The following is a 23780-nucleotide window of genomic DNA, read 5'->3' on the forward strand; positions in this document are numbered from 1 at the left end:
TTTTAACATACGATGTTGTATTATAAAATTGATGAGCAAACACACTGAAAATCAGTTATAATGAAACCAATAACAATGATGAACCAAGTACTTTTATAATATCACCCGAAACATAGTATTTATTAATTTTACTTCATTATTTATTCAATTTATTTCTCCATCTAGTTGGTTTTAATTTTAATCATACAAGTCACATGCTTCCTTGCATGTGACTTGTATAGAATAATCTACATTCATCAAGAAAAGGACTGAGGTATTTATTTATATCCAGTTAAGAGAAAAATTAACTTTTTTCAGAACTTTTCATCTACTATCATATGTTAATTCAGATTTTAAAACAGAATTAACACTTTATAATTGCCACAATATGAACTTTCACAGTATACTACCTCATATTACTCACTGAATTTATTCATAAACATCAATGAAATAAGTTTATAATGAATTGGTAGCATTTTATGATATGTTTATGGTACTCTGATGTACTAGTGATTTTATACAGTTTCACAGAAAACTGAAATTAATTATGCACACACAACATGCTTAGAAGTTAATTCTGTTGTTATACTGCAAAAAAAATAAATTGTTGCCAAATAAGTAATTTTTTTTTAGTTTCATAAAAAAATTTATCTGTAGTTAGTCTGAACTATTAATTCTTTTCCAAAATCAGTGTCTAAGGAAAAAGAAAAACTGTTGAATAATGTATATAAAAATTAGTAATGGGCAATAATATTAAGAAGTATTTGAATATAATGCTATAGGACTATCTTAGGCACAGTGAATATTACATTCAACAAGGACATTCAGGACAGGTCACATACCATAATTTTTATACTCCATGAGTCACAAAATGGGACGATGTTTGCTATGACACCTAACAGATTTCAGGCATGCATGTATGACCTCAAAAAAATTAATAAATTAAACTTTCTAATTTAAAATAAGAATTAAAATAACAATCTTAAGTACTAGAATAACTGAAATCTGACTAATTATTTTAAGAAAGTTTGTATCTGTCCCATCACTAATACAAAGTACCAGTTTTACAAAGTAAAAAGTGTTAAATTTTTTTTCTTCTTTTGTTTCTTTTCAGAAGTAAATAGATATTTATATATAGATGATTAAAAAATCAAAAGTTCAATCTTTATACATAACAATTTTAGTAAGTGTAACAATTTTTTAAAAAATCAAACAAGTTTCATTACAATGAAAAATTTTCCTTTTTAACATTCCACAGAGAAAAGATAACAGTTCATTCTAAACACAAAATTAAAAGAAATAATTTTTTTTAAATTAAGTAACAAACTAATAATGAAAAAAAAATTGCCATCTTAGAGCTACTGAAGTCTTAAATCATGAATAAGAACTATAATATATTATATAACATTTATATTTATTTCAAACTGTAACATTCATTTATTAATGGCAATTTCTATACTAGTCTAATTATTTAATGATTATGAAGCTCAAAGTATCCTATCAGATGACAATACCCAACAATTAGTTATAACGACCGTTCAGACCTGAATCAATCCTGTTTTGAAACTAACATTCAATAAAACAAAGTTGAAAACATTTCAATGGTTTACAAATTGAAAGAAAGTCATTAGTTTATATAAGAAGAAAATAGAAAAAAAAATATTATGGAGAAATTAGCAAGCATTTATTAGCAGAGAATACAATAGATCCACTGCTGGTAAATTCTTGAAAGCCATTCTGCAAATCGATGATACATTCTGGAGATCAGTTGATATTGATACTACGTATCACGTAGAGGCGTGTATTTGTTAAGATAAGCTGTTACTAAAAATGAGCACACTAGCTATCTCTTGCGAGCACATTACAACTGATTTTCACTGCAGATTGTTGCTTAAAATTTCTTATAGTAGAACAATTTATGTTTTTACATTTATAACAGCTAATCCAAAAATAAATACACAAGGTTTATAAAAGAATAAAACCTGTTAAGAACTTGAAAATCCATTAACACCAGGTCCATTATTTTTTTAATTAAACTGCATCTTCCCAATAAAATGTTTTATTTGGGTTTTTACTGCCTCACTCAAGTCGTGTAATTTTTCTATAAAGTTTAATTAAATATAATTTATTATACGTACAAATTTTATTTTAACGAAGTCAAATAATAATCCAGATAACTACATAAAAGGGCCAAATGTTTGAATTTGCTAAGTAACTACATGGAAAGTAATTAATACCAGTAAGTAATTATTGTATAATCCTGAAATTAAAAGTGGAGAAGTTTTATGCCTGAGGAATATTGTAGTTTTTTGAGGCAGTCTTTTATTAACTGATCAATTTATTTAATTTTTGTTTTATATTTAATAACCAAAGTTAGTATTTTGTGTAGTATGCTACTATTTTTGTATGCTGGATCTTACCACACATACAAACCTAAGAGTAATGACAGAGTGTGGCCCAATGGTATTCAAATGTGAGAGGCATAGTACCAGCAGCACGCCATACTGTACCAAGAACAACATAAAAACAATATTAGCTATTAGTAAACTACAATTAAAAAAAATATTACCATCATAATTTAATGGGAATTTCTATCTTTTTAAATATATTCTTTAAAAATAATCTTGTAGTTTATTGTTTTCTAACCCCTTATACAAAAAAAAAAAAAAAAAAAAAAAAATACTAATAACAACTGTTATCAGTAATGCATATGAATCAGAAATGTGCAAATTTATTTGACGCCCACATTTCTTAACTCTTTTTTTTTGTTATACTTTTTTCATTTATGATGAAGTTAACTCACAGTGCATATCCCGCTCGTGTTCATACTCTATGAAAGCATAACCTCTTGGCTTTCCATTCACTGTATTATGGGTCACAACAATCTGCAAAACAAACAAAAAATGTTATTTTCTTAAATAGATTGTCATTTATAAACTTTTTTGAAACAATCCCTATATGTAGCATGTAAACAAATAAGAATAAGAAAAAAATATGAGGATTTAACCAGTAAACTCCTGAACTTTTTAAATAAGATATTTTGCCATGCAAAATATCTTGCAAAGTATCACCTCTACTATTTTTTCCATCCTATGAAATGTTCCTGGAACACTTCATTCACCATCTATACAATTCCATTAGTAAATTTTCTTTTATTAATTCAATCAATTCAAAATGTCAGCCTTTTAAAACTTAATCCTCTCCTGTCAGATCCATTGTCAAAGTCAGTCCGACACGCTAAAAACAGTCCTATTTCCTTGCTGTAACTCACTTTACCAGCCTGTTTATGTAATTACAATGTTTGTCAATAGATTGTAAATCATATTACTTCTTTACATACATTAAGAATTCATAGATTTTATACAATGATGAAATACAATTGCTGATGTCATGACTGTAAACAAACATGGCACAACCTCATGTGTGTCGAGATTGAAAATATTTTATATGAAAGTAATTCATGAAGTGATTTTAGTGATGAATCTGACTTTTTTGAAATAAATATTGAGGAAAATGATACTGACAGTGTTAGTAGTGAAAATGAAGTTGCGGATGAAAGTAACGTTTGGAGGTTAATTGAGGAAAATGATCCAGACCTAAAGTAATTTCCTTTCACAGAAAATTCATCCGGTTTTCAAATACCTATTAACCAAAGACCCATTAATGAATTAGGTATTTCCAATTATTTTTCACAGATGAATTACTCACACAAATAGTTAATGCTACTAATGAGTATGCGAAAATAAAAATCCTAAAGCAGACACCTCTTCCTCAGTATTCTATTTGGAATATACATATACAAGTACAATATTATTATATATTACAATATATATATATATACAATATTATTATTATTATTATTATAAATATTATGTAATCATGTACGATACAAATACACGAGACGCTTCGATTGGTGTTTCATTGAATATGGGCCTCAATCTAAAAGATAATTAGTTGAATATTTTTCTGAAGATTGGTTTTCATTTTTCAAAGATGCTTTCTGCAATTATTTTGGAATCTCTATCTCACTGCTTCTCGCTCAGTTTTCCAAGGTGTACAATCCAGAAAAAGTAAAATTAAAAATATCAATGAATATTTAGATAAAAAAAGCAGGGAATTATATAAACCACAGCGTGAAATTTCAATTGATGAAAACACTAAAAGTTTCAAAAGAATGGTTCTTTGGTAACTTTATTAACCCAAATAAGCCTACAAAATGGAAAGAGCAAGTTTATTCTTTGTGACTCTGTAAATGGTCGTTTGTTGTAATTTGCCATACTATGATAAAACATGGTTATAATACTATGGTAATATAAACAACTGATAGTTTAGAATTTCCATTTACAACCCAGATTGTCCTTCATTTGCTGCAAATATTACTTTAAACTACTGAAAGTGATGACTACCACCTTTTTACTGATAGATTTTATACTGGACCAGATCTTGCCATAGAGCTTCGGAAACTGAAATTGTACACCACAGGAAGAGTAATAACAAACAGTTGAGACCTACCATGTGAGATAAAGAAATCAAAACTTCAGGTAAACAATACAATTTCTTTAAAAAAAAAAACTGAGAAATAATGACATTAGGTTTTCGTGATAAAAGGATTGTCACAATATTATCAACATTTTATGGCCACCAAATTACATTAAGTTCAACAAATTGTGAAAGGATATACTGTAAGAAATTACAATAAGCCTGATTGGAAAATTTTTTTTTGGCTGTTGGAATTGGGAATAGTATTGTACTAACAAAACTTAAAAATAATAACACATAAAATTTATGGAAAAAGAATAAGATAATTGGCTGGAGATTTATGCAACAAGATTTCAAGGAAATAAGGCCATCCCTCATCAACTGATAGTGAGCAAAAATTAGATGGAAAGCTCCACTTTCACACAAAGACAAAGTATAAGTAAATTTGTTGTAAAATAATAAAAAACCACCATGAAAATATATAAATATAGCACTAGTAAGAAACAGTGCTAAATAAGAAGTTAAGAGGAAGTAAATAATAAGGTAAGTAGCTACAATTGTTATATTTGTGATATTATGCATGAAAATTATGAGTTACTGTCAATGCATGTGAATAACAATTAGATTAGAAAGGGGTAATCAAGAAAACTGATGAATAGCAGTATGTGTCAGTGCATTGTTAATGTACAATATTCACCGTTTAACATCCAAGGCAATCTTTTCTCCCCTAACAGCTTTATGGGGAAGTTTTATTACTCCAAAATATTTCTTTGTCACTGTCTTACCTCGTGAAAGAAATTCTAATGACTTCTCTAACTTTCACAATTACATCACAGTTATGGATATTAACATTCAGTCTGAACAAGGATCATCAGTTGGAGTTCAGCTACCTTTTATGGTTTCCATCATTCATATGTCTGAGTCCACCATACTAAATCCTCATTTCTAAATTGTGTTTTTAATATTTCACAATCTCTGTAAAGGGATTTCTCAATTTAACAAAAATTGAATTGCGAATTTTCGCTATACAACTTAGCACTGTTGCCACTAGGGCACAGCATGATATGCATTCCACACAGTAATTAATTATAAAGTTCAAGAATTTACAGGGCAAAACTAATATAGTAAAAAATATTAAAAAGAAAAGGAGGATTATAGTACAATAACGAATTATCTTATTTATAATTATGAAAAGTTAATTACTAAACTTCAACTAGAACTAAACAATTTATTTTTTTATTTTTTCACTTTATAAGGAATAAAACTTGTGACATATGAGGTGTGGCTATTAAATAACACAACTAATGCTGTTAAAATTTTATTTTAAATTTATACATATTTAGTTATCCCCTTCAATATACACCCCCTCCCACTACCCCATACAACACTCCATGTAAATTTTCCATTGTTCGAAACAGTGCTGGAAGTCTTCTGTGAGCTCTTTCCTGATGCGGGCCACTTTCTCTTTCACAGCTTCAATGGTCTGAAATTACATGCTGCCAGGTCAAGCAAATAAGGCCAATGGTCTAGCACTGGGATGTTATACTTGATTGGAAATGTTTTGACAGACAATGCAGTGTGAGCCAGTACGTTTTCCTGATGAAGATCCCACAACTTGTTTTTCCACAATTCAGGTCATTTTTTTTACACGGAGTTGAGCAAGGACCTCAAGTTTAGTTAATGTTGATTAGTAGTTTGACCTTCAGGAACCCAGTGAAGGTAAACAATTCTATAAATATCGAAAGAAAAAACAATCGTCATTATCAGTTTGAATTTTGATCATCTTCAATGTCTTCTTGGCCATCGTGGAACTGCTTAACCATTAAAAAACCTGTGCACATGATAGACGTTCATTGCCATATACTTTTTTTTAATAAAAGATAAGTTTCAGTACCAGTTTTTCCAAGTTTCATATCAAACTTCACAACAATTCTTTGCTCTAATAAAACACTTCATTTTTTCAGCAAAACAAAAAAAACAGATGTTATCCAAACGAAGGCCACAGCCAGACTAATATGTCTAGAGAAGCTAGAATGGCAACAGTCGAAAGAGAAGGCTTTGCTGGCACATGTGCAGTTCTTCTGTAGCAGCATTAGTCTCGTTATTTAATAGCCACAACTTGTACATGTTAAAACTGGTATAATTATGGTAAGTGTTTCAAACCACTCTATCAAATGCCACAAAGTATAACACAATTTTCATTATTTTATTTCAAAGCTATAGGACACAATATTTAGTGGACCTTGTAATAATTTTGTTATTGTTGGCAGATGCTGTAAATGGTTACTAGATACAAAACATTAGTCTCTCTGAATTTTCTGATACATTGTGTTGGTATATTTTGCATGGTTTTAAAGTTGAATTAATTTTTGGAGATTGTATCAACTGAATATTGGTGTAATCAAGTCAAATGAGGTTTTTATAGTGCTTTTCTTAAATACATTTTTTTAAAAATGAATAGGTTTTTACTAAACAGCAAGTGTTGTGAGTAAAAAATTAAGATGACACATCATCAATCAATGGCAAGAGTCTGAAGAAGTGTAAAATTTGAAAATGTGATGACAGCTATTTAGACTCAGGTTTTATATCGACAGAAATCGATGGCAAAGAGAGGCAACAACGTGTATGAAAGTTCTGTGTATGAAGGTTTTGGCACCAGAGTGCACATTACCAAGAAATGCCATTTAAAAACCATTCATCCCAGTGTAAATCATTTAAGTATGTAGAAAGAACTAAAAGAGTTAAATCAACAAAGGATAGTTTTAATAACCAGGTATCAATATCAAGCAATACTTTGCTCGCATCTTACAAGGTAGGCACATAGATCCACAAAATGTAAGAAGCTCCAAACAAATGCAGAATTCATTCTACTGGCTGGCGCAGATGTGGTGAACATCGTAATTATGCAACTATTTTCAAAAATGTCCAGTAATACTATAAGTAGCAGAATACAGCTCACCGCAAAGGATCTCAATGATCAATTAATTGAAAAATTAAAAGGAAAGAAATTTGGCTCTCAACAGGAAGAGGCCACAGATAAAAATAATGATGCTCATATGATTTGCTACTTGAAGTTTGTCTGCTTATATCAGTTTACATCTGCAATGTTATTTTCTCACTTGGCAAGCAAAACCTTCTCTTCTGTAAAGGTATAACTGCTAGTGCAAAGGATAAAAACTTGTTTGAGATCCTTGATACTTAAATATCCGAAAACAGTTTAGAGTGGATTAAGTGCAAGGTCTCTGTCCTGATGGTGCTAGTTCTATGGAACTTTTGTTTGAAGGCTTTCGCAGACTTTTATTTGAAGCCTTTGAAGCACTCACATCAAAATATCTGTGTTCTACAATGAACTAGGTCTTAGAATTTGAAGTGAATGTATGTTACTTTATAGAAACTTGGCCTCTGAAGACCAAATTTTCCAAAAATCTATGCGAGGAAATGAGATCTGTTGTACAACAGCACTTTGCAATGGTTTTCTTGTGATAATGTACCGATTTGTATGTTTGAACTGCAACAAGAACTTTATATTTTTCTTAAAGAGGAGAAACACAGGTAAACTGAACATTTTGTGACCTTTTTGAAAAGCTGAATGCTCTGAATCTTTCCATGCAGAGATAGAATATGCACCTTTCAAAGTAAATTGCAAAAATTTCAGCTTTTATAAAAAAACTAAAGCTATGGAAAAAAATGAATGAAGATGGAAGCAAGAAATGTTCCTCCTGTCTACGCTTATTATTATGTGCTTGTAATGAAAAAATGAGTAAAGTACATTAATTTTAATAAATTGCAATTAAAATTTCTATTTTGGTACAGTAATGCAATAGAATTTTGTAAAATTTATTTCAACAACAAAACTGCAAACAATTACAATACATTCATTTAATAGCGTTTTTTTTTTTTAATGCATTTATATTCTTGGAAGTCACTGCACATTAGCACTTAAAAATCCAATTGTTGCATCTATAAAATACACTTCAATTGGTATCAACAAAATATTTTCTAATATAAGGTGTAAATTCACGTGTATGAAAGAAATATCCTCTCTTAAAAATCTATATTTTTTCTTAAAAATTTGTATTTTTAACTTATGTTAAGGATAACTTTAAAAAGAAGGCTGGATGAAGCATGTATAATAACAAACTTTAATGACCGGAGCCATGTGCTGAATTTCAATAGTACTGTATAACATCTGTAGCAGTGGCCCATGGAGCTTTTTCTTAATTATTTAATCATCTAGTGAATCGCTGCCATAATCTTTCGGCTCTTTTTCTGTTAACCAAAGTGAGATAGTAATTCTTCAGTATCATCTTGAGAGACCTCAAAATTTGATTTTTAGGATCTGTGTCTTGTTAAAAACTATGCATAAGAAAACTCATATTGTTAAACATATCCCTTATCCAGTACTGCACCACTTTACTGCTTTCTGTAATAACTTCTTTTGTTTAAGAAATACAGATATTACAAAACAGTAATTCATTAAAATGATACAGACATGGTTTCAGAAAAGAATGCATCCTGTTTGTTAAAACTGAAATGTAGATGGATGGTGGTACAAAATATGCTTGTTATTAGGATACCATATATTGGAGCTTCTACTGTACCTGGAAGGGTTTTTTGTGGTATTTTTTAATAAATTATCCCCATTTCATTGTTCATCCCTTGAACAAGGGGTGAACAATGAAATGTTCATTTAATCCCTTTTATCTCAAGGGGTCCTCAATCCCTTCTATCTCAGAGTATTCTGTGATTTTTTAATAAATGCTTAGTGGATCCAATCTAGGATTCTTCACAATCATGGAGTTATTTTTGCAGTTGATGGGAGGCAGCTCTGCCTAGACTTGTCTGGAATTTTTTTAATTTAAATAATAGGGAATTTTTTTGTTCTTAATAGATCAATTTTTTCAGGTGATATTTATCTTTTACATGGTATACACAAGTAACATAACCCCAATCACAATTACTCTAATATTAAATTCTATTTTTTATTAAACACTGTTGTATGGATACCTGTTCTTCAGATTTTGTATTCCTCATTGTTTGTTTTAGCCATTGTTTTGGGATGTTTCAAACATGTTTACTTCATTATAACATGTATTTTTAGGCACTTGTTATTTATTCCACTATATTTATAAATATATAAGTTTATTTTGCTATTTATTTATTTACATTTCAGCATTTTAATCTATTAAAGAATTTTTGTATATTGGTATTACATAAAATATATCTATACTAGTGACTAAAATGAGCGTAGGTCTATGAGTCTAGCTCCAACAGGTTACCTATATGTACATCTATGTATGAATGTCTGTCAACTTTGTGAGTCGGTCAGCCAGCCTGACGTGTGTTACGTTCATCATATCACATAGTATATGATATATGATGAATACATATTCCACTATTCTCTCTTTATCAATGAACTAGTTGTCTATAATGTCAAGATTTATCCTATGAAGAAGATTCCTAAAAAAATTGCTGTAAAATATACAATACCATCCTTCACAGCATAGTTGTGATGACCCTGCCTTTTACCCAAAAGTTTTTGGCTTCAAATCCCAGTCAGGCTTGGTAATTTTAACGTGCTACAAAATTCAATTCTTATATAATAAAAAAGAGAGATGAGTGGGCTGTAATTGGGTGTAGGCTCGTAGTGTTAAGACAGCATAAATAAATAAAAAGTTAAAAAAATAATGTTTGATATATTCTCTATTGTTCAGTTATGCCCTTGTTCTCTTTCTAAAGAGGGTGTATGTTAAATTTCTTTTATGAAGCTTAAATACAATTTAAACCTGAATCATATACCATCATTCAGTAATTTGCTTCAAATTTGAATTATTTAATTAAACAACAGGCACCCTCTTTAGAAAGAGAGGGAGGGAACAAGGCATGACTGAACAATAGAGAATATATTAAACATTATTTTATAACATTTTATTTATTTATGTAGTCTTAACACTGCAGGCCTACGCCCAATTACAGGCCATTTATCTCCCTTTTTATTACATAAGAAATGAATTTTGTAGCACATGAAAATTACCAAGCCTGACAGGGATTTGAAGTGAAAAAACTTTTAGATAAAAGGCAGGGTCATCACAACTATGCTGTGGAGGATGGTATTGTATATGTTACAGCAATGTTCTAGGAGTCTTCATAGGATAAGCCTTGACATTGTTATAGACAACAAGATCATTGATAAGCGAGAGTAGTGGAATATGTAAAATAAAAAGTTCAATATTACCTGAAACTCTACAGAATTACAGGAGAAAGATGAAAACATACTATGACTGATAGATAAAATAAGAAACTTAATATAGTAATTTATTCACCTTCTTAATGGCACCATACATTTCAAACTCACGTCGCAGTTTTGACTCTGATGTATCATAATTCTGTTAACATAATTACATAAGAAAAATTAATGTATATTAAAATGAAATAATAAAACATATAACTAAACCAGATTAAGAAAAAAAGTTATTTTTAAAATAAATGAATTTACTTACCATAAATCAAATTAAGCCATTCATTCGATTACAAATGAATTTTCTTGAGAAGAAAATTCAGAATTAATCCGTTCTAACTGTTAAATTGCTAGAAGTTCTTGAGTGCATTACAAGCTGTGGCAGGGTAAGAAAGTGGTCTTGTTGTTACAAGGGTATTATCACAATAGTTACTACCCACTTTACATTTAGTTTTAATGATAATTTGAATTGTATTTATACTTTCAGTTGGCTGTGTAATGTGACTCAGCTGCTGTCTTTCCAGTTAACTAAAATTAGTGGACTGGCATTACAGTTCACTTAATAATTCAATCTTAAAGAGAAAAATGGCACTAACACCACTGTGTCCAACTTCACCCAGATGGTTCTTTTACACCTAAAACACTTGTGAAGGTAGCAGCCAATGAAACTGAAAGTTCAGAAAATGGCTGGCTAGTTTCAGGCTGAAATTGATTCCAATAAAATATCAGCTACAAATAAACAAAGAGAATTATTATTTTGCTACCACACCAAACACTCATATGATGGATGATAAGAGTGAGTTTACAGTTTTAAATATAACTGTATTATAAGTATTAGACATAAGAGAAGGAAATATTATAGAATAACCCTGCTCCGGGATTAGTTAGGGCCAACAACTGTCCAGTGCAAACTAACTGTTAGTGAAACTGTACGTTTGCTTACTGAACAGGTAGTTTACGTGGTAATATGATTATTAGTGATGCTAAATTCCCATTCTGTTAATTATGGATTAATATGCTGACCTCAATAAAAATATATTGTGACCAAGGTTGATGGGTATATTATGAAATTATATTTAAAAATCTGAAGAAAAAATTAAAATTGTTAAGAGGAAGGGCTATAAAAATCTGGAACACAATAATTAAAATCGATTTAAAATAAAAAATTCATAGGCATAAATAATTCAACACTGCACATGTTGAAAACAAAGCCAGTAGTAAAAAATTAGATATGATGCGAGAAAGAAAAAACCTGTATGATAGCAAATTCGAATCTAAGTTCTTTATATCTTGCATGATTTTGTAATTTTATTAACATTATTTATTGATGTAGTAAAAATTAAGATATTATATTAACCCACGCCTACTGGAGATAAACTGAATTTTTATCAATATATCTTTGCTAATAACTATAAATATACTCAATCACACATTTCAAATAAATGTTTATTTAGGAAGAGGATTTTACACTATGCCTAAACAGCTTCCATCAAAGTACTATTTACAGCAACATTTTAATTTGGTTGAACATATTTACTATCCTATTTAATGTTTTAATGCTATATTGGTTATATAAGTTCACAATATCATTCTTGATAATATTAAGAAATTTCAATTGTTTAATTTTGTTTTTCTGTCATAAGAATTATATTCTCAATTACATAATTAATAACACCTATAAAGTAAACATAATTTAGAATTTTCTTTTCTTTTAAAACTGTTACAACTATACATTGTATATTTTTATATAGTATGAAAATTTGATATTTTTTTTGTTTCCCCTCAATAAACTGAGATTCTTTAGTAAAGTTTTGTCAGTTAAATTTAAAAAAAATAAAATAGTTTTTTTGGTGGAAAAAAATTGAAATGAAATTTTAGCGATTTAGTTTATTTGGCTAAAAAGTAAAGAAATAATTTTTTGAAATGTAACATTTAAAAAATTGTAGAAATCTGGAAAATGATAAGGGTATTAATTAGAGGAGTGTAAAAACCCACAAAATAATAAACAAGACAAATATGTTAAATAAGTAAGGAACATAATTTAAAAAAATTAACTTAAAAAAAGGGAGGTTCTCAATTTGACTCTGCAATTTCCTTTTAAGGAAGTTTGTCCTTATTCTTCACCAAAGGGATTTTTTTTTTCTGAGAAAGTTCCTTTGACAATCCTGTTATTTGATAAGTTTCCTTAAAAATGCTTAAATAAACAATAGTGTCTCTCTGATAATACAGATTTGACAACCATGACTACTTAATTGAAGGTCTGAAAATTTCTTTCACACAAAGGTAACTTTACAAAATATGTTTTACAATGTACATTAGACACGAAATCAATATATTATAGAAGAAATAATGTAAGTTATCATATTGAAAATTGCAATACAATTGAAAATTTAAAAGAAGAAAAAATATTATAGTGTTCTAGCACTACTTATTGATCAGTTTCATATAAATAATATACTACGCTATAAAATACTGAGCAATAATAGAAATGCTTATGAATAATTTATATGTGGTTAACTTGTTAAAAGATCCGTTTTAAACATCAAACTGGACTAAGTTACATATCAAAACATGATATAATTATTTTAAAACAATTACAAAAACACAGCTATATGTATATCACACACACTTTATATATATAGTAAAGTGGCCCCAAATACTGTAAAGTGGCAGTATTATTTATGAAAATAAATTCTATTCATATTTATTGTGATTTGGAAGCACACTATTCTCGACAACATAGTTTTTAAAAATTCACTAGGAAAAAAGTTTACTAAAATACAATAAGAACTTACAATTCTTGCCACAAAGAGTGATTTAAAAGGGTCAACAGTAGCAGTTGTAATACTGTGTGGATCCCCTGAAATCAAACAAAAAACATAATTAGTAGTACACAAGTACATAATACATACTACTGCATAATTAGTATACAACCACAACTTAAATAAAATTGCAGACTATTGTATTAATATTTCACAAATACATTTCTTCGAATCATACACATAAAATGCGTATTGAAGTAGGACAAATTTTTTGAAAATTTACTATAAACTTTATTAAATGTTATCAATTTTAAACTTCATGCGTGTAAAGGTTGGTTGGTTGCTCCTATTACAGATACCACTGCACAAATTAAGAAAATTAAATAAATAATTGCGGAGAGCAACACTAGCAATCTGAAAGCACGCAGCTAAGTATATGTAGTATGTGTGTATGTTGAAGTAGAAGGTTCATTCCACGTCAAGTGGACCAGGGGTCCCCAGTCAATCATCTCTAAACTTCATCAAATTTCGCATGGAAATTCACTGTGGTCTTAAATGCCATCTAACCAAATTGTAGCTCTATATCTGCTATTGTTGATCTTCTGTGACGTCTTGAAAAAAGGGTACTTATTGGTAGTTCACGCATACATACATAAAATTGTAACTTTGACTTATAATTTTGAAGGCAATAATAAAGCTGTAGGTTTGAGTTAATACTTTTGGTTTTTTGGTTAACAATTTATGCTGAATTCAAGTTATTTACAAGTTTGTTTTAGCACCTGGTTTTGAGATATAGCACTTTAAATTCAGCTAAAAAGTTGTGACATTTTGTAATTCAAAGTTTGAGCTTACATAATTCCTTATCTAGTACTTTAGCTGGAACAAAACTTTGTAACCTGGAAAAGGGCATAATTGTGTGTCAACATCCTAAAGTTTCAAAACAACTGAAGGCTTATGTCAGGAAATATTCATCATTAAATATTGTCAAAAAATTTTTAGCTAAATTTTTGACCAAAACTTTAAAAGCTTATATCTCAGGTATACTTTCTTAGATTTTGTTAGTTTTATAATAGTTAGAAAGAACAACTTTTAAAATACAAAATTCATGCAGTTTGTTTTTTGACCCTTAGTTTATAAGTGGCAGAAAAAACAGTTGAAAGATAATGCATAAATGACAGAAGGAGCAAGTTTTCCATAATGTTTATGAATTAAATGAATACTCTCCAGTAGAAAGCAATTTTTTATTATTAAATAATATCATCCATTTTGCTGCCCGTTAATACAAAGTTGTTAACAATATTAGCTGTACCCTGCCTCCAATTGAATGCAGAGGAGACAGCTTCAACTAATTATATCTGATACAGCAATTACAATTTTTTTAAAACATTTATTAAACATGAACATAAATACTAAAATCGTGAACAAAATGAAATATAGTTGTAGTAGTAATAATGGAGTGCATAAGTATTACATTATAGAATACAGTAGCTTCAAAATAAAATAAAAATATATAAAGTAGTCAAACCTTTTAATTCCACTTAAATTGTTTCTCAATCTTCTGGATACATATATTGTCGTCCTGATGTTGATGGTGCTTAAGAGTAGCAAAAATGTGCTGTTCTAAAATTCAACAACTGTCCTTTCTACGGGGCCAATGATAAGAACAAGCAGCACCATGAGTGTGCAAAAAACTACTAAGGGCATCATGTTCTTCAAAAGATATATCACATATATTTCCAATCCACCAAGTATTGTCATACATGCAAGCCACATACTGACCTGGTTGCAAGCTGGTTAAGTGATATGTCTTGAGTAGGTTTGAGCAGTTTCATAAAATCAACTTCAAATACTGAAGTATCATTTGAGACTCTGCTGAATTGTATTTTAGCTTTGCTAACTGGCTTAAACTGGCGGTTCTCTCTTGTTCCAGCAACTGTGTGACCACTACTAAACTGGCTTTCCTGTTCAGGTCTGATTCTCTCAACTTCTTCTATCGGAGTAAAAAAAGAACCTGATTCCTGGTATACTTTCTTTACAAAATTCAACAAGTCTCTTGGTGTCAATATCTGTATTTCTATAGGTTGCTGTAGACTGGCACGTGCTGCTAATCGTTTTGCTACATACTTCCAATTCCATCATGTTGATTTTCTGTGGCTAGTACCAAAGACGTTCCATTCAAATGTTATTCCAAAGTCTTCTTCATAGTGCCACAAATTGATAAAATTCTTGTATTAAGTAGCTGAACCACTCACTGAAATAAGTGTATATGCTTTATTTCAGTCAAAAATATATGAACAGCATACGATTCCGATTCCAAGTGTTGACAGTGAAGCATCCATCCATCCCATTCTTCCAGAATCTTCTAGCATTTCCACATCACTATATTCTGATTCTTGTTGATCACCCTTTGGCTGAATCTCTCTTTGAGCCAATTCTTGCCTACAACATAGGCATAACTTTTGACCTGGCTTGAAGTCATAATTTGTTAAAGCTTTTAATCGGTCAGCAGAATCAATATCAATAAGCCACAATCCTTTTCTGGCTTTGTACGACTCTTTTCCAAATGGGTAACAGCAGTCCTTCTGTAGGAATTCAAACTTTGTCAGCATAACAGCTTTATGATAGGAACATATGTCAACATCTTCATTAAAGCTAATTCCAGATGGCCGCTGTAAAAGCCTCTTTATCCACTGCTGATACTTCTTCCACAGGCAACAAAAAAGCTTTTCCATAATTAAACATCAAAGACTTGTGGCAATTAGAGCCATCAGGCTTGCCAAAATGGCAGGGCCAAGAACTCATTTAAAAAAAATTCAAAATACAGTTTAGATAACAATCAATGTCACAACTGAGTATAGAAGTTATTCACTAACAACTCTGCTAATTCACAAAAAGTTTATGCTTCCTTCCCTTTCTTCAAAATAAAGAACATTCTAGAAGAAATTGAATTTTCCAGAATATCCAGAAATTCCTAGAATGTTTTGGAGAATGGAGTTTACCAGAAAATTGTAGAAAATGGATTTTTTCAGATCAGCCTAGAAAGTTCTAAAATAGTCCAATTTTTTTGGAACACTGAACATTTTTTTCAAGATATTGTAAATTTTAGAAAATTCTTTAAAAAATCTAATAATATTCTGAAGCAATGAATGTTTTTCCAGCTTCAGATCAACTAGAAATTTCCACAGATTATAAATCTGTCACATGCAAATATTTATTATTTATTAATTAATTATCTTTGAAAAGCTGCCCTTTTCACCTATTATAAAACTAACAAAATCTAAGAAGGTATACCTGAGGTATACGCCTTCAAATGGATGGACCAAAAATCATAAACTATTTTTGAACTAATTTGGTGATGGATTTCTCCTGACATAAGATTCCCACTGCTTTGAAACTGCAGGATCCTACACTTAATTATTCCCTTTTTAAAATTACAAAACTTTATTTCAATTAAAGAATTAGATAAGGAAATATATCAGCTCAAACTTTGACTTCCAAAATGTTGCAAAAAAATTGTTTTTCTTAATTTCAGTTGCTATATCTCAAAACCAGGTTCCAAAAGAAACTTACAACTAACATATTCAGATATAGCATAAAAGGTTAACCAACAGTACCAAAATTATTAAAAAAAGATAACAATTTTATAATTATTAGTCAAAGATAACAATTTTTAAATGTGTAATAAGTACCCCTTTTCCAAGAGGCTACAAAAAATCATCCATAACAGATAAAGATGTGCAATATGGTAAAATGGAATTTCAGACCATGGGGAACCTTCACCAAAAATTTTATATTTGAAGATGGTCAACTGCTGGAGACGATTTTCAAAGCGGGAACCACTTGACATGGAATGACCCAGAATAGATTTTTGAAAATTTACTGAAAACTTTATTAAGTGTATCAATTACATTTTTATTTTTTTAACACCATTTCAAATTGTTAACTGCATTTTCTTTAGTTGATTCTATATATTTAATAAAATTAAATTTCTTCAACTAGTATTTTCTTTTCATGGGCTACATTCATCAATTTTCTCAGAATTAAATTTCTCAAGTTTTGATAATAAATTTTATGCATTTATTAGTTATTTAACATAGTTTTTGTATTGCAAATGTAAAAAAAAAGTGTTGGACAACAAATTTTCCTGTATTACATCTGATATTAAGAAAACTATTAGCTATATGGTTCTAGAACCTGTTTTATTTGATCTGAGATATTTTTATTTAATTTAGTGTTTTAATAAATCTTACATAGAACATTCAACAGAGGCCAAAAATCACAATTTATCAAGCTACATTCTGGAAGTACATAGAAATACTGCAGATCTATAATGCATTAACAGATAAATGTAATAATTTATTTTCATCAAGTCAACTTATTACAAAACAATTGCAGCACAAATACTAGTAAACAGCTGCCATTTTATACTCTTATGTAAACAATATCGTCAAATATATCGCTAGTGTGTTCTTAACATCACTGAATGAGAAAAAACTCTATAAACATAGGTTCGGGAATTCCTTTTTATCCATCTGCCCATCATTTGTTTTTTTAAATAGAAAAATAATATCGCACAATAGATTAAGATAGTTTACAAAAATCAAATATATTTTTAAATTTATGTTCAGTCAAATTTGGGGTCTGATTATTATACTGTGATGATAATATAAATATATATATTTAAATGAATCTAAGAATTATGATTCTCTGAAAGATTAACTGCCAGAGCAGCAACAAATTGTAACAATTTCTATGAAGTTTTAAAAGTTATCTGGAAGTTAGATTAGTACAGCAAATTATCTTTCTTCTCTTGCAATATTTAAATAGGATTATGCAAGATCATTTAAAAGGAAAAAGTGGCTTGTGATTATGAATGCAATTGGAAAGAGATGGGATATTATTCTGTAAAAAGAACTTCAATATAATATGAGCTAAGAATGAGCTGTTCATTTAATTTGGAGATCCTGCTATTCTGATATCAGATAATGAACCCCAAATGACTAGTTATTAATTTAATATAAACATAAAATTTTACACAACAATAATCATACCAAAGAGAGTAAAAAACATTAGTTTACAGAACTGTAGAATGTAAAATGAACTTAAAAAATAAGTTTCCTGCATTCACATTTGGATTCCCTTCCAAAACTTTGTCCTTTAATCAGGATTACAAAAACAAAGGAATCAGGTAAGAGGTTTTAAAGAAGGTATTACGCGCTTGTATAACACACCATAATACTTTAAATTATAAATATTTTTTATTCATATTTCTTTTAAACTCTTGAGCATTAGAAAATCTGTTTGCAGAACTGTAATCTAAAGAAAAAATAATACAGAAAATAATACGAAAAATAGAGAAGTATTGAAAAATAACTTTTTGCACAAATTATAAAAACACTAAAGAAGAAAATGTAATGCTAGATTCACAGAACAGTCCAGAAAATTCAGCGCAAACAAGAATTAAAATTTAATGAAGATGCTTAAAAACATTAAAACCTTAAATACATGAAAGTAAATACATAATACATACAAACAGCAATTTCTTGTTCAAGCTTATATGCAACTTGCTCTGCACGCTCTCTTCGTCTGCGCTCCAGGCGTTCTTCACGGGTTTCAACCCTCGTAGGTGGAGGTGTCTCAGATGGATCCTACAATAATCAATAATACAATAATTGATAAATCAATTATAACACATGAATGTACAAGTGCAAGGGTATAAGATCATACATGTACTGTGTATCCTTGTTAAGTGCATGTATCAAATATCATTCATTACCTTTATATATTGTTAACTATTCTCATATATTATTTAAACGAATTATAAATAAAGTAATAATTCAATTAATAATATTAATTTTAAATTAAATAATATAAATTATATATTATTTTATATTATACAAATATTTTAGCTACATAACAGTATGCGCAAAAAGTACTATCTCTTGTGTTTTGAAATAATAAGTAGTTTTGCATCAGTATTTTAAGAGGGGTGAGTTCACGTAATAGGCACCTATTTTAAGTAATTTCATAAGAAAGCTACCTATTGTAATGGGTACCATCCGTAATTCAACTTCTGGAAAATCGACATATTTTTGTGTTCCATATCCCTCAGACCCCAAAACCATCAACAGCTCAAAAGTTTTTATATATATATATATATTTTTTTTATTTCACTTTCTTGTGGACACGATAAATGCCATAATTTTGTGCCAATCACTTTCAAATTGTTCCCTAAGAATAACTCAACCCAAAATATCAGTTGACTTTGTTAATGCCTAAAATCAAACCATGGGGGTGGCTTTAAAAAAACAACAAAATACCGCTATAACTTTCTTATTAAGTAAAATATCAAATTTGTTTAATGTTCCTACTATTCTTTGGATGAGAGCCTAAAATTTATCTAAGTAAAATTTTTTGATAACAACCATTGGTCCAGAGGATGGAAAAAATAGAATTTTGAAGACAAAAAAAATTATACCTTCCATAATAGGCACAGTTTTGAATCAGTTTAAAGTGGTCATTAGTCCTCTAAACATTACCTAAAACTTTTGTCTGAAACAATTTTTGTTATGACCAACCCTTACAGCAAGGAATGACCAAACTTTTGCTGGAATTGCAACATGGGGTCTGTCATATGCTAACCATGTGAAACTTTTTTTCACACGCAACCACTGTCATATTGAGTAAATTTGAAGTTTTTGTTAAATTTAAGGTGAAAATTTTTTTTATCCCCTAGTTAGCACTGGTGAAATCTATCTCCGTCTTCCAGCGTGCCAAAAGGGATTTTTTAATTTATTCTGTAGCCGCTGGACTCAAAACAGATTGCAATAAGGTGCACAGGAAGTTACATCCTACCAGATCTCACTAAGATTGGGAACTAGTTCCACAGATCTCTGCATGGAGTGAGATGTGATAAGAGGGTATTGCAGGAAGGGCAAGGGTGGTTGAATATGTGACATACTCCCTTATTTGATAAGAAACACAGAAGGCAAATAACCCTTCACATAGGGTACCTTCAAGTCCTCCAGACACTTAAGTGCCCACTGCACCTAGTCTCTTGAGATAATTTTACCCAGGATGAGGACAGCACATTATATATCAGTGATTTTGTAATGATTAGAACTACATTTTTTTATTATGAAGAGGGAAATCTAAAGCTTGCTGCCAGGAGTGTAGATACTTGTAACATAACTGACATGTCATTAAAGGGATGTCAAGTAGGAGGTAGGAAGCATGGAGACTGCAGGTTGGAATCAGAATGGTGAGAAACCAAGAGAATCCATACAAACATCATAGTGAAGAAGAGAACAAAAAAAAGGAAAATATAACTGGGAAAAAATTGAAATGAGGCTGTCGGACTCAAAGAAAGGTATTTCAGTTTGCAATGTAGCAGGTAAAGATGCAAATCATTTTTTTTTTAAATTTCTAAGCAATAACTTTTATTTTTCTTGAAAAATTTGCAGTAGACCAGCTCCATTCTATTTGGGAGTTTGCTGTTACAGGTCTAAATTCAAGAGATTATAGGTTAACTAGAGTTGTGCTAGAAATCCATAAAGATAAACAAAACTTTGGTCATTCCTGTATATATAACTGATAAAAATAGAAAAGAAGGAAGTTTATTATTTATTGCCAGATTTTTCAACCAAATCTGAGTGGTAGGAGTAGTTTAATTATAGCAGGGATTGGAATGAGAATCTAGATTATCTCAATGGAGATTTCTTTAGGTAACTTAGTCTCTGTCTAGCAGTGGTTGTGAAAGGACGTGTTTTCTAGTGCTCTGTGTAATGTGTGTGTGTACCTGAATACCAGTTACAGTGTTGTCACCAACATACCATTAGGATGCCCAGTTCAGCCAATGATAACATTATATCTTTTGTTTGACCTTCCGGTCAAACTGGATAAGTTTTAGCATAGTTTACTTTTATTCGATTTTAAAGAGGTTATAACGAGTGTTACAAACTTTTATCTAAATCCTACCTTAATTTATTTTAAATACTATTTTCTTTTTACCAGTATCTAACAATTGGTTAAGTAAGTAAATTTTATTTTTAGGTCTATGACAAAGTAATTCTATTACTTTCAAACTATTTTATAGATTAAGTAGTGAGCAGTATTAAGTAAATCATTTTTACTTAAATTTTATTTAGTTGTATATTTATTCAGTTGATAAAGATACTTACCAGGTTTAATCACCACCTTCTATTGGCAATTTACACTAATGTAAGCTGTTATCCACTAAAACTTTTTATTTTTTTTAAGTGAATTTATTCCTTTTATGAATCTAAACTTAAGGTAGTGTTAAAATTTAATTAATTTTTTTTTTAATTTAGGCTAATGCCGACTAATCGCCCACCACCTCCTCGTTCTCCCTCCCTGGAAATTCAAGCGGAGCAGTTTCTAACCAAGAGAGCCCAGAAGAGGGCCAACATGAGACGTTGGTAGCTGTGGACACCGAGTCCATGGAGCCAACCACAACCAATGGTGGTCCAGAAATGGCAGCCACCACCATAGAAATTGCAGGGGAAACCCCTCATAACCTCCAGTTGAGAAGCAGGAGAAAATCCCACCCATAATGTTGGACTGCCCCAGGGAGTGGTCCATGTTGGTGAACACCATATCCACCACAATCCACAAGCGCCTGGTCGCAAAGAGCATCTTAGTAAGGCTGCAATTAAGCAGCAAAGGCGATTTCCAGGAAGTGCAGAGCTTTCTGCACTCAACGGGCATCGCTTTCCACACTTACCAGCTCCCTAAGAAGAGGGAGCTTAAAGTTGTGGTCTGGGGTATCTCCTTTGGGACAAACATGAAGAAGTGAGAAAGGAGTTCTACTCACTAGGCCGTGATATGGCGTCAGTGAAAAAGCTGACTGCAAGGGAGACCCCTACGTGCCCACAGCTACCCTGACGGTGGGAAAGGAGGCGCTACCTCCTCCCACACCGCAAAATCCCCAACGGGTTCTGGTAACCGATAAGGTTGCGTTCAAGTCCTAGTAAAGCTAGTTATTTTTACACGGATTTGAATACTAGATCGTGGATACCGGTGTTCTTTGGTGGTTGGATTTCAATTAACCACACATCTCAGGAATGGTCGAACTAAGAATGTACAAGACTACACTTCATTTACACTCATACATATCATCCTCATTCATCCTCTGAAGAATTATCTAAACGGTAGTTACTGGAGGCTAAACAGGAAAAAAAAAGGAAAGAAAAGTGAATAACTGAAGAGAATCAAACTGGACTGTATATGGGATATTCAGGTGCTGATAATAAATTTGCATTATATATTTGATCAAGTAAAATTTAAGTGTAAATCAAACAACTATAACTGTGTTTTTAATAGATTATAGGCAGTTTTTGAAAGTACGGAAAAGGATTTACTTTTTTTATAAACTTTGAGTTACCACTATTAAACAAATCTGAATATATTAAAAAGTTATATAAAAACAATACCATGGTTTAATGAAAGGGGGTACACTACACCACATCTTTAAAAACAAAAATGGTGTTATTATCACTTTGCTCCTTTTTTATTTCCTTCTTTTTTATATTTGGTAATTTATGATTTGCTTTTTATTTATAATTTTTCTATGATGGTGTTTAACTATGGAGGATTTCAAAATCCACAATTAATGTGCATGAATGTTTTAGTGTTTTTTTTTTAACAGTGTGTGTCCCAAAAAATAATTCACAAATAGGCTAGTTAACTGTTTTTTTAGAAACTAGTTTATATTATGCTTCACAGTCTATTTTATTAAAATATAACACATAAACAATCATCAACAAATCAACGTGTACAATCATAGTGTAAATGATTATTTACACAATGTATTTTGCATTTAAATAAACAAATTAAAACTTTCCTGCTAAAATGCTCCAAACTGTCATGGCCTCTCATATGATGTCACACCTTACAAAACAATCAGATTTTTGGCGGAGTGTTTCCGGTGTTTTGAAAATTACTAAGTCTAAAATTAATTCCAAGTTTTACAAGCAATGTAGTGACTCAGTGTGAAAGTACTACCATTAAAACTTCAAAAACTGCATACAATTTCACATGAACTAAAAAACATATGGTCAAAATCTGTTACGTCGACAGGCTATTAAGTGTTGTGGGCTTATAATGGATTTGACCAACAATACTTATATAGCAGACCGTAATGAGGTAATAATTACATAATATTATAAAAAACTAATGAACAGCAATGTTTATAGTTGTGTACTTTTGATATTTCAGAATTCCGCTAAGTAGATGTGAAAAACATTGCCAGCAAAACCTCAACAATTTTGGGCTAGTTACTGCAGTTGGCTTTTGCGAACCCT

The 23780-nt window shown here is 30.3% G+C and overlaps 1 protein-coding gene across 1 annotated transcript in view; it reads right to left on the reverse strand.

Moving 5' to 3' along the window:
- snRNP-U1-70K (small ribonucleoprotein particle U1 subunit 70K) overlaps positions 1–23780 on the reverse strand; it is a 53046-nt gene that overhangs the window by 25818 nt on the left and 3448 nt on the right. The window contains exons 2-5 of the mRNA XM_075374259.1: positions 18989–19106; positions 13492–13556; positions 10782–10844; positions 2783–2864 (exon numbers count right to left, since the gene is read on the reverse strand). Of these exons, the coding sequence (XP_075230374.1) occupies positions 2783–2864; positions 10782–10844; positions 13492–13556; positions 18989–19106 (328 nt within the window). The remainder of the gene's footprint in view (positions 1–2782; positions 2865–10781; positions 10845–13491; positions 13557–18988; positions 19107–23780) is intronic.

The sequence above is a fragment of the Lycorma delicatula genome, chromosome 8 (genome assembly GCF_047948215.1).
Source record: "Lycorma delicatula isolate Av1 chromosome 8, ASM4794821v1, whole genome shotgun sequence".
Taxonomy (NCBI): Eukaryota; Metazoa; Arthropoda; class Insecta; order Hemiptera; family Fulgoridae; genus Lycorma; species Lycorma delicatula.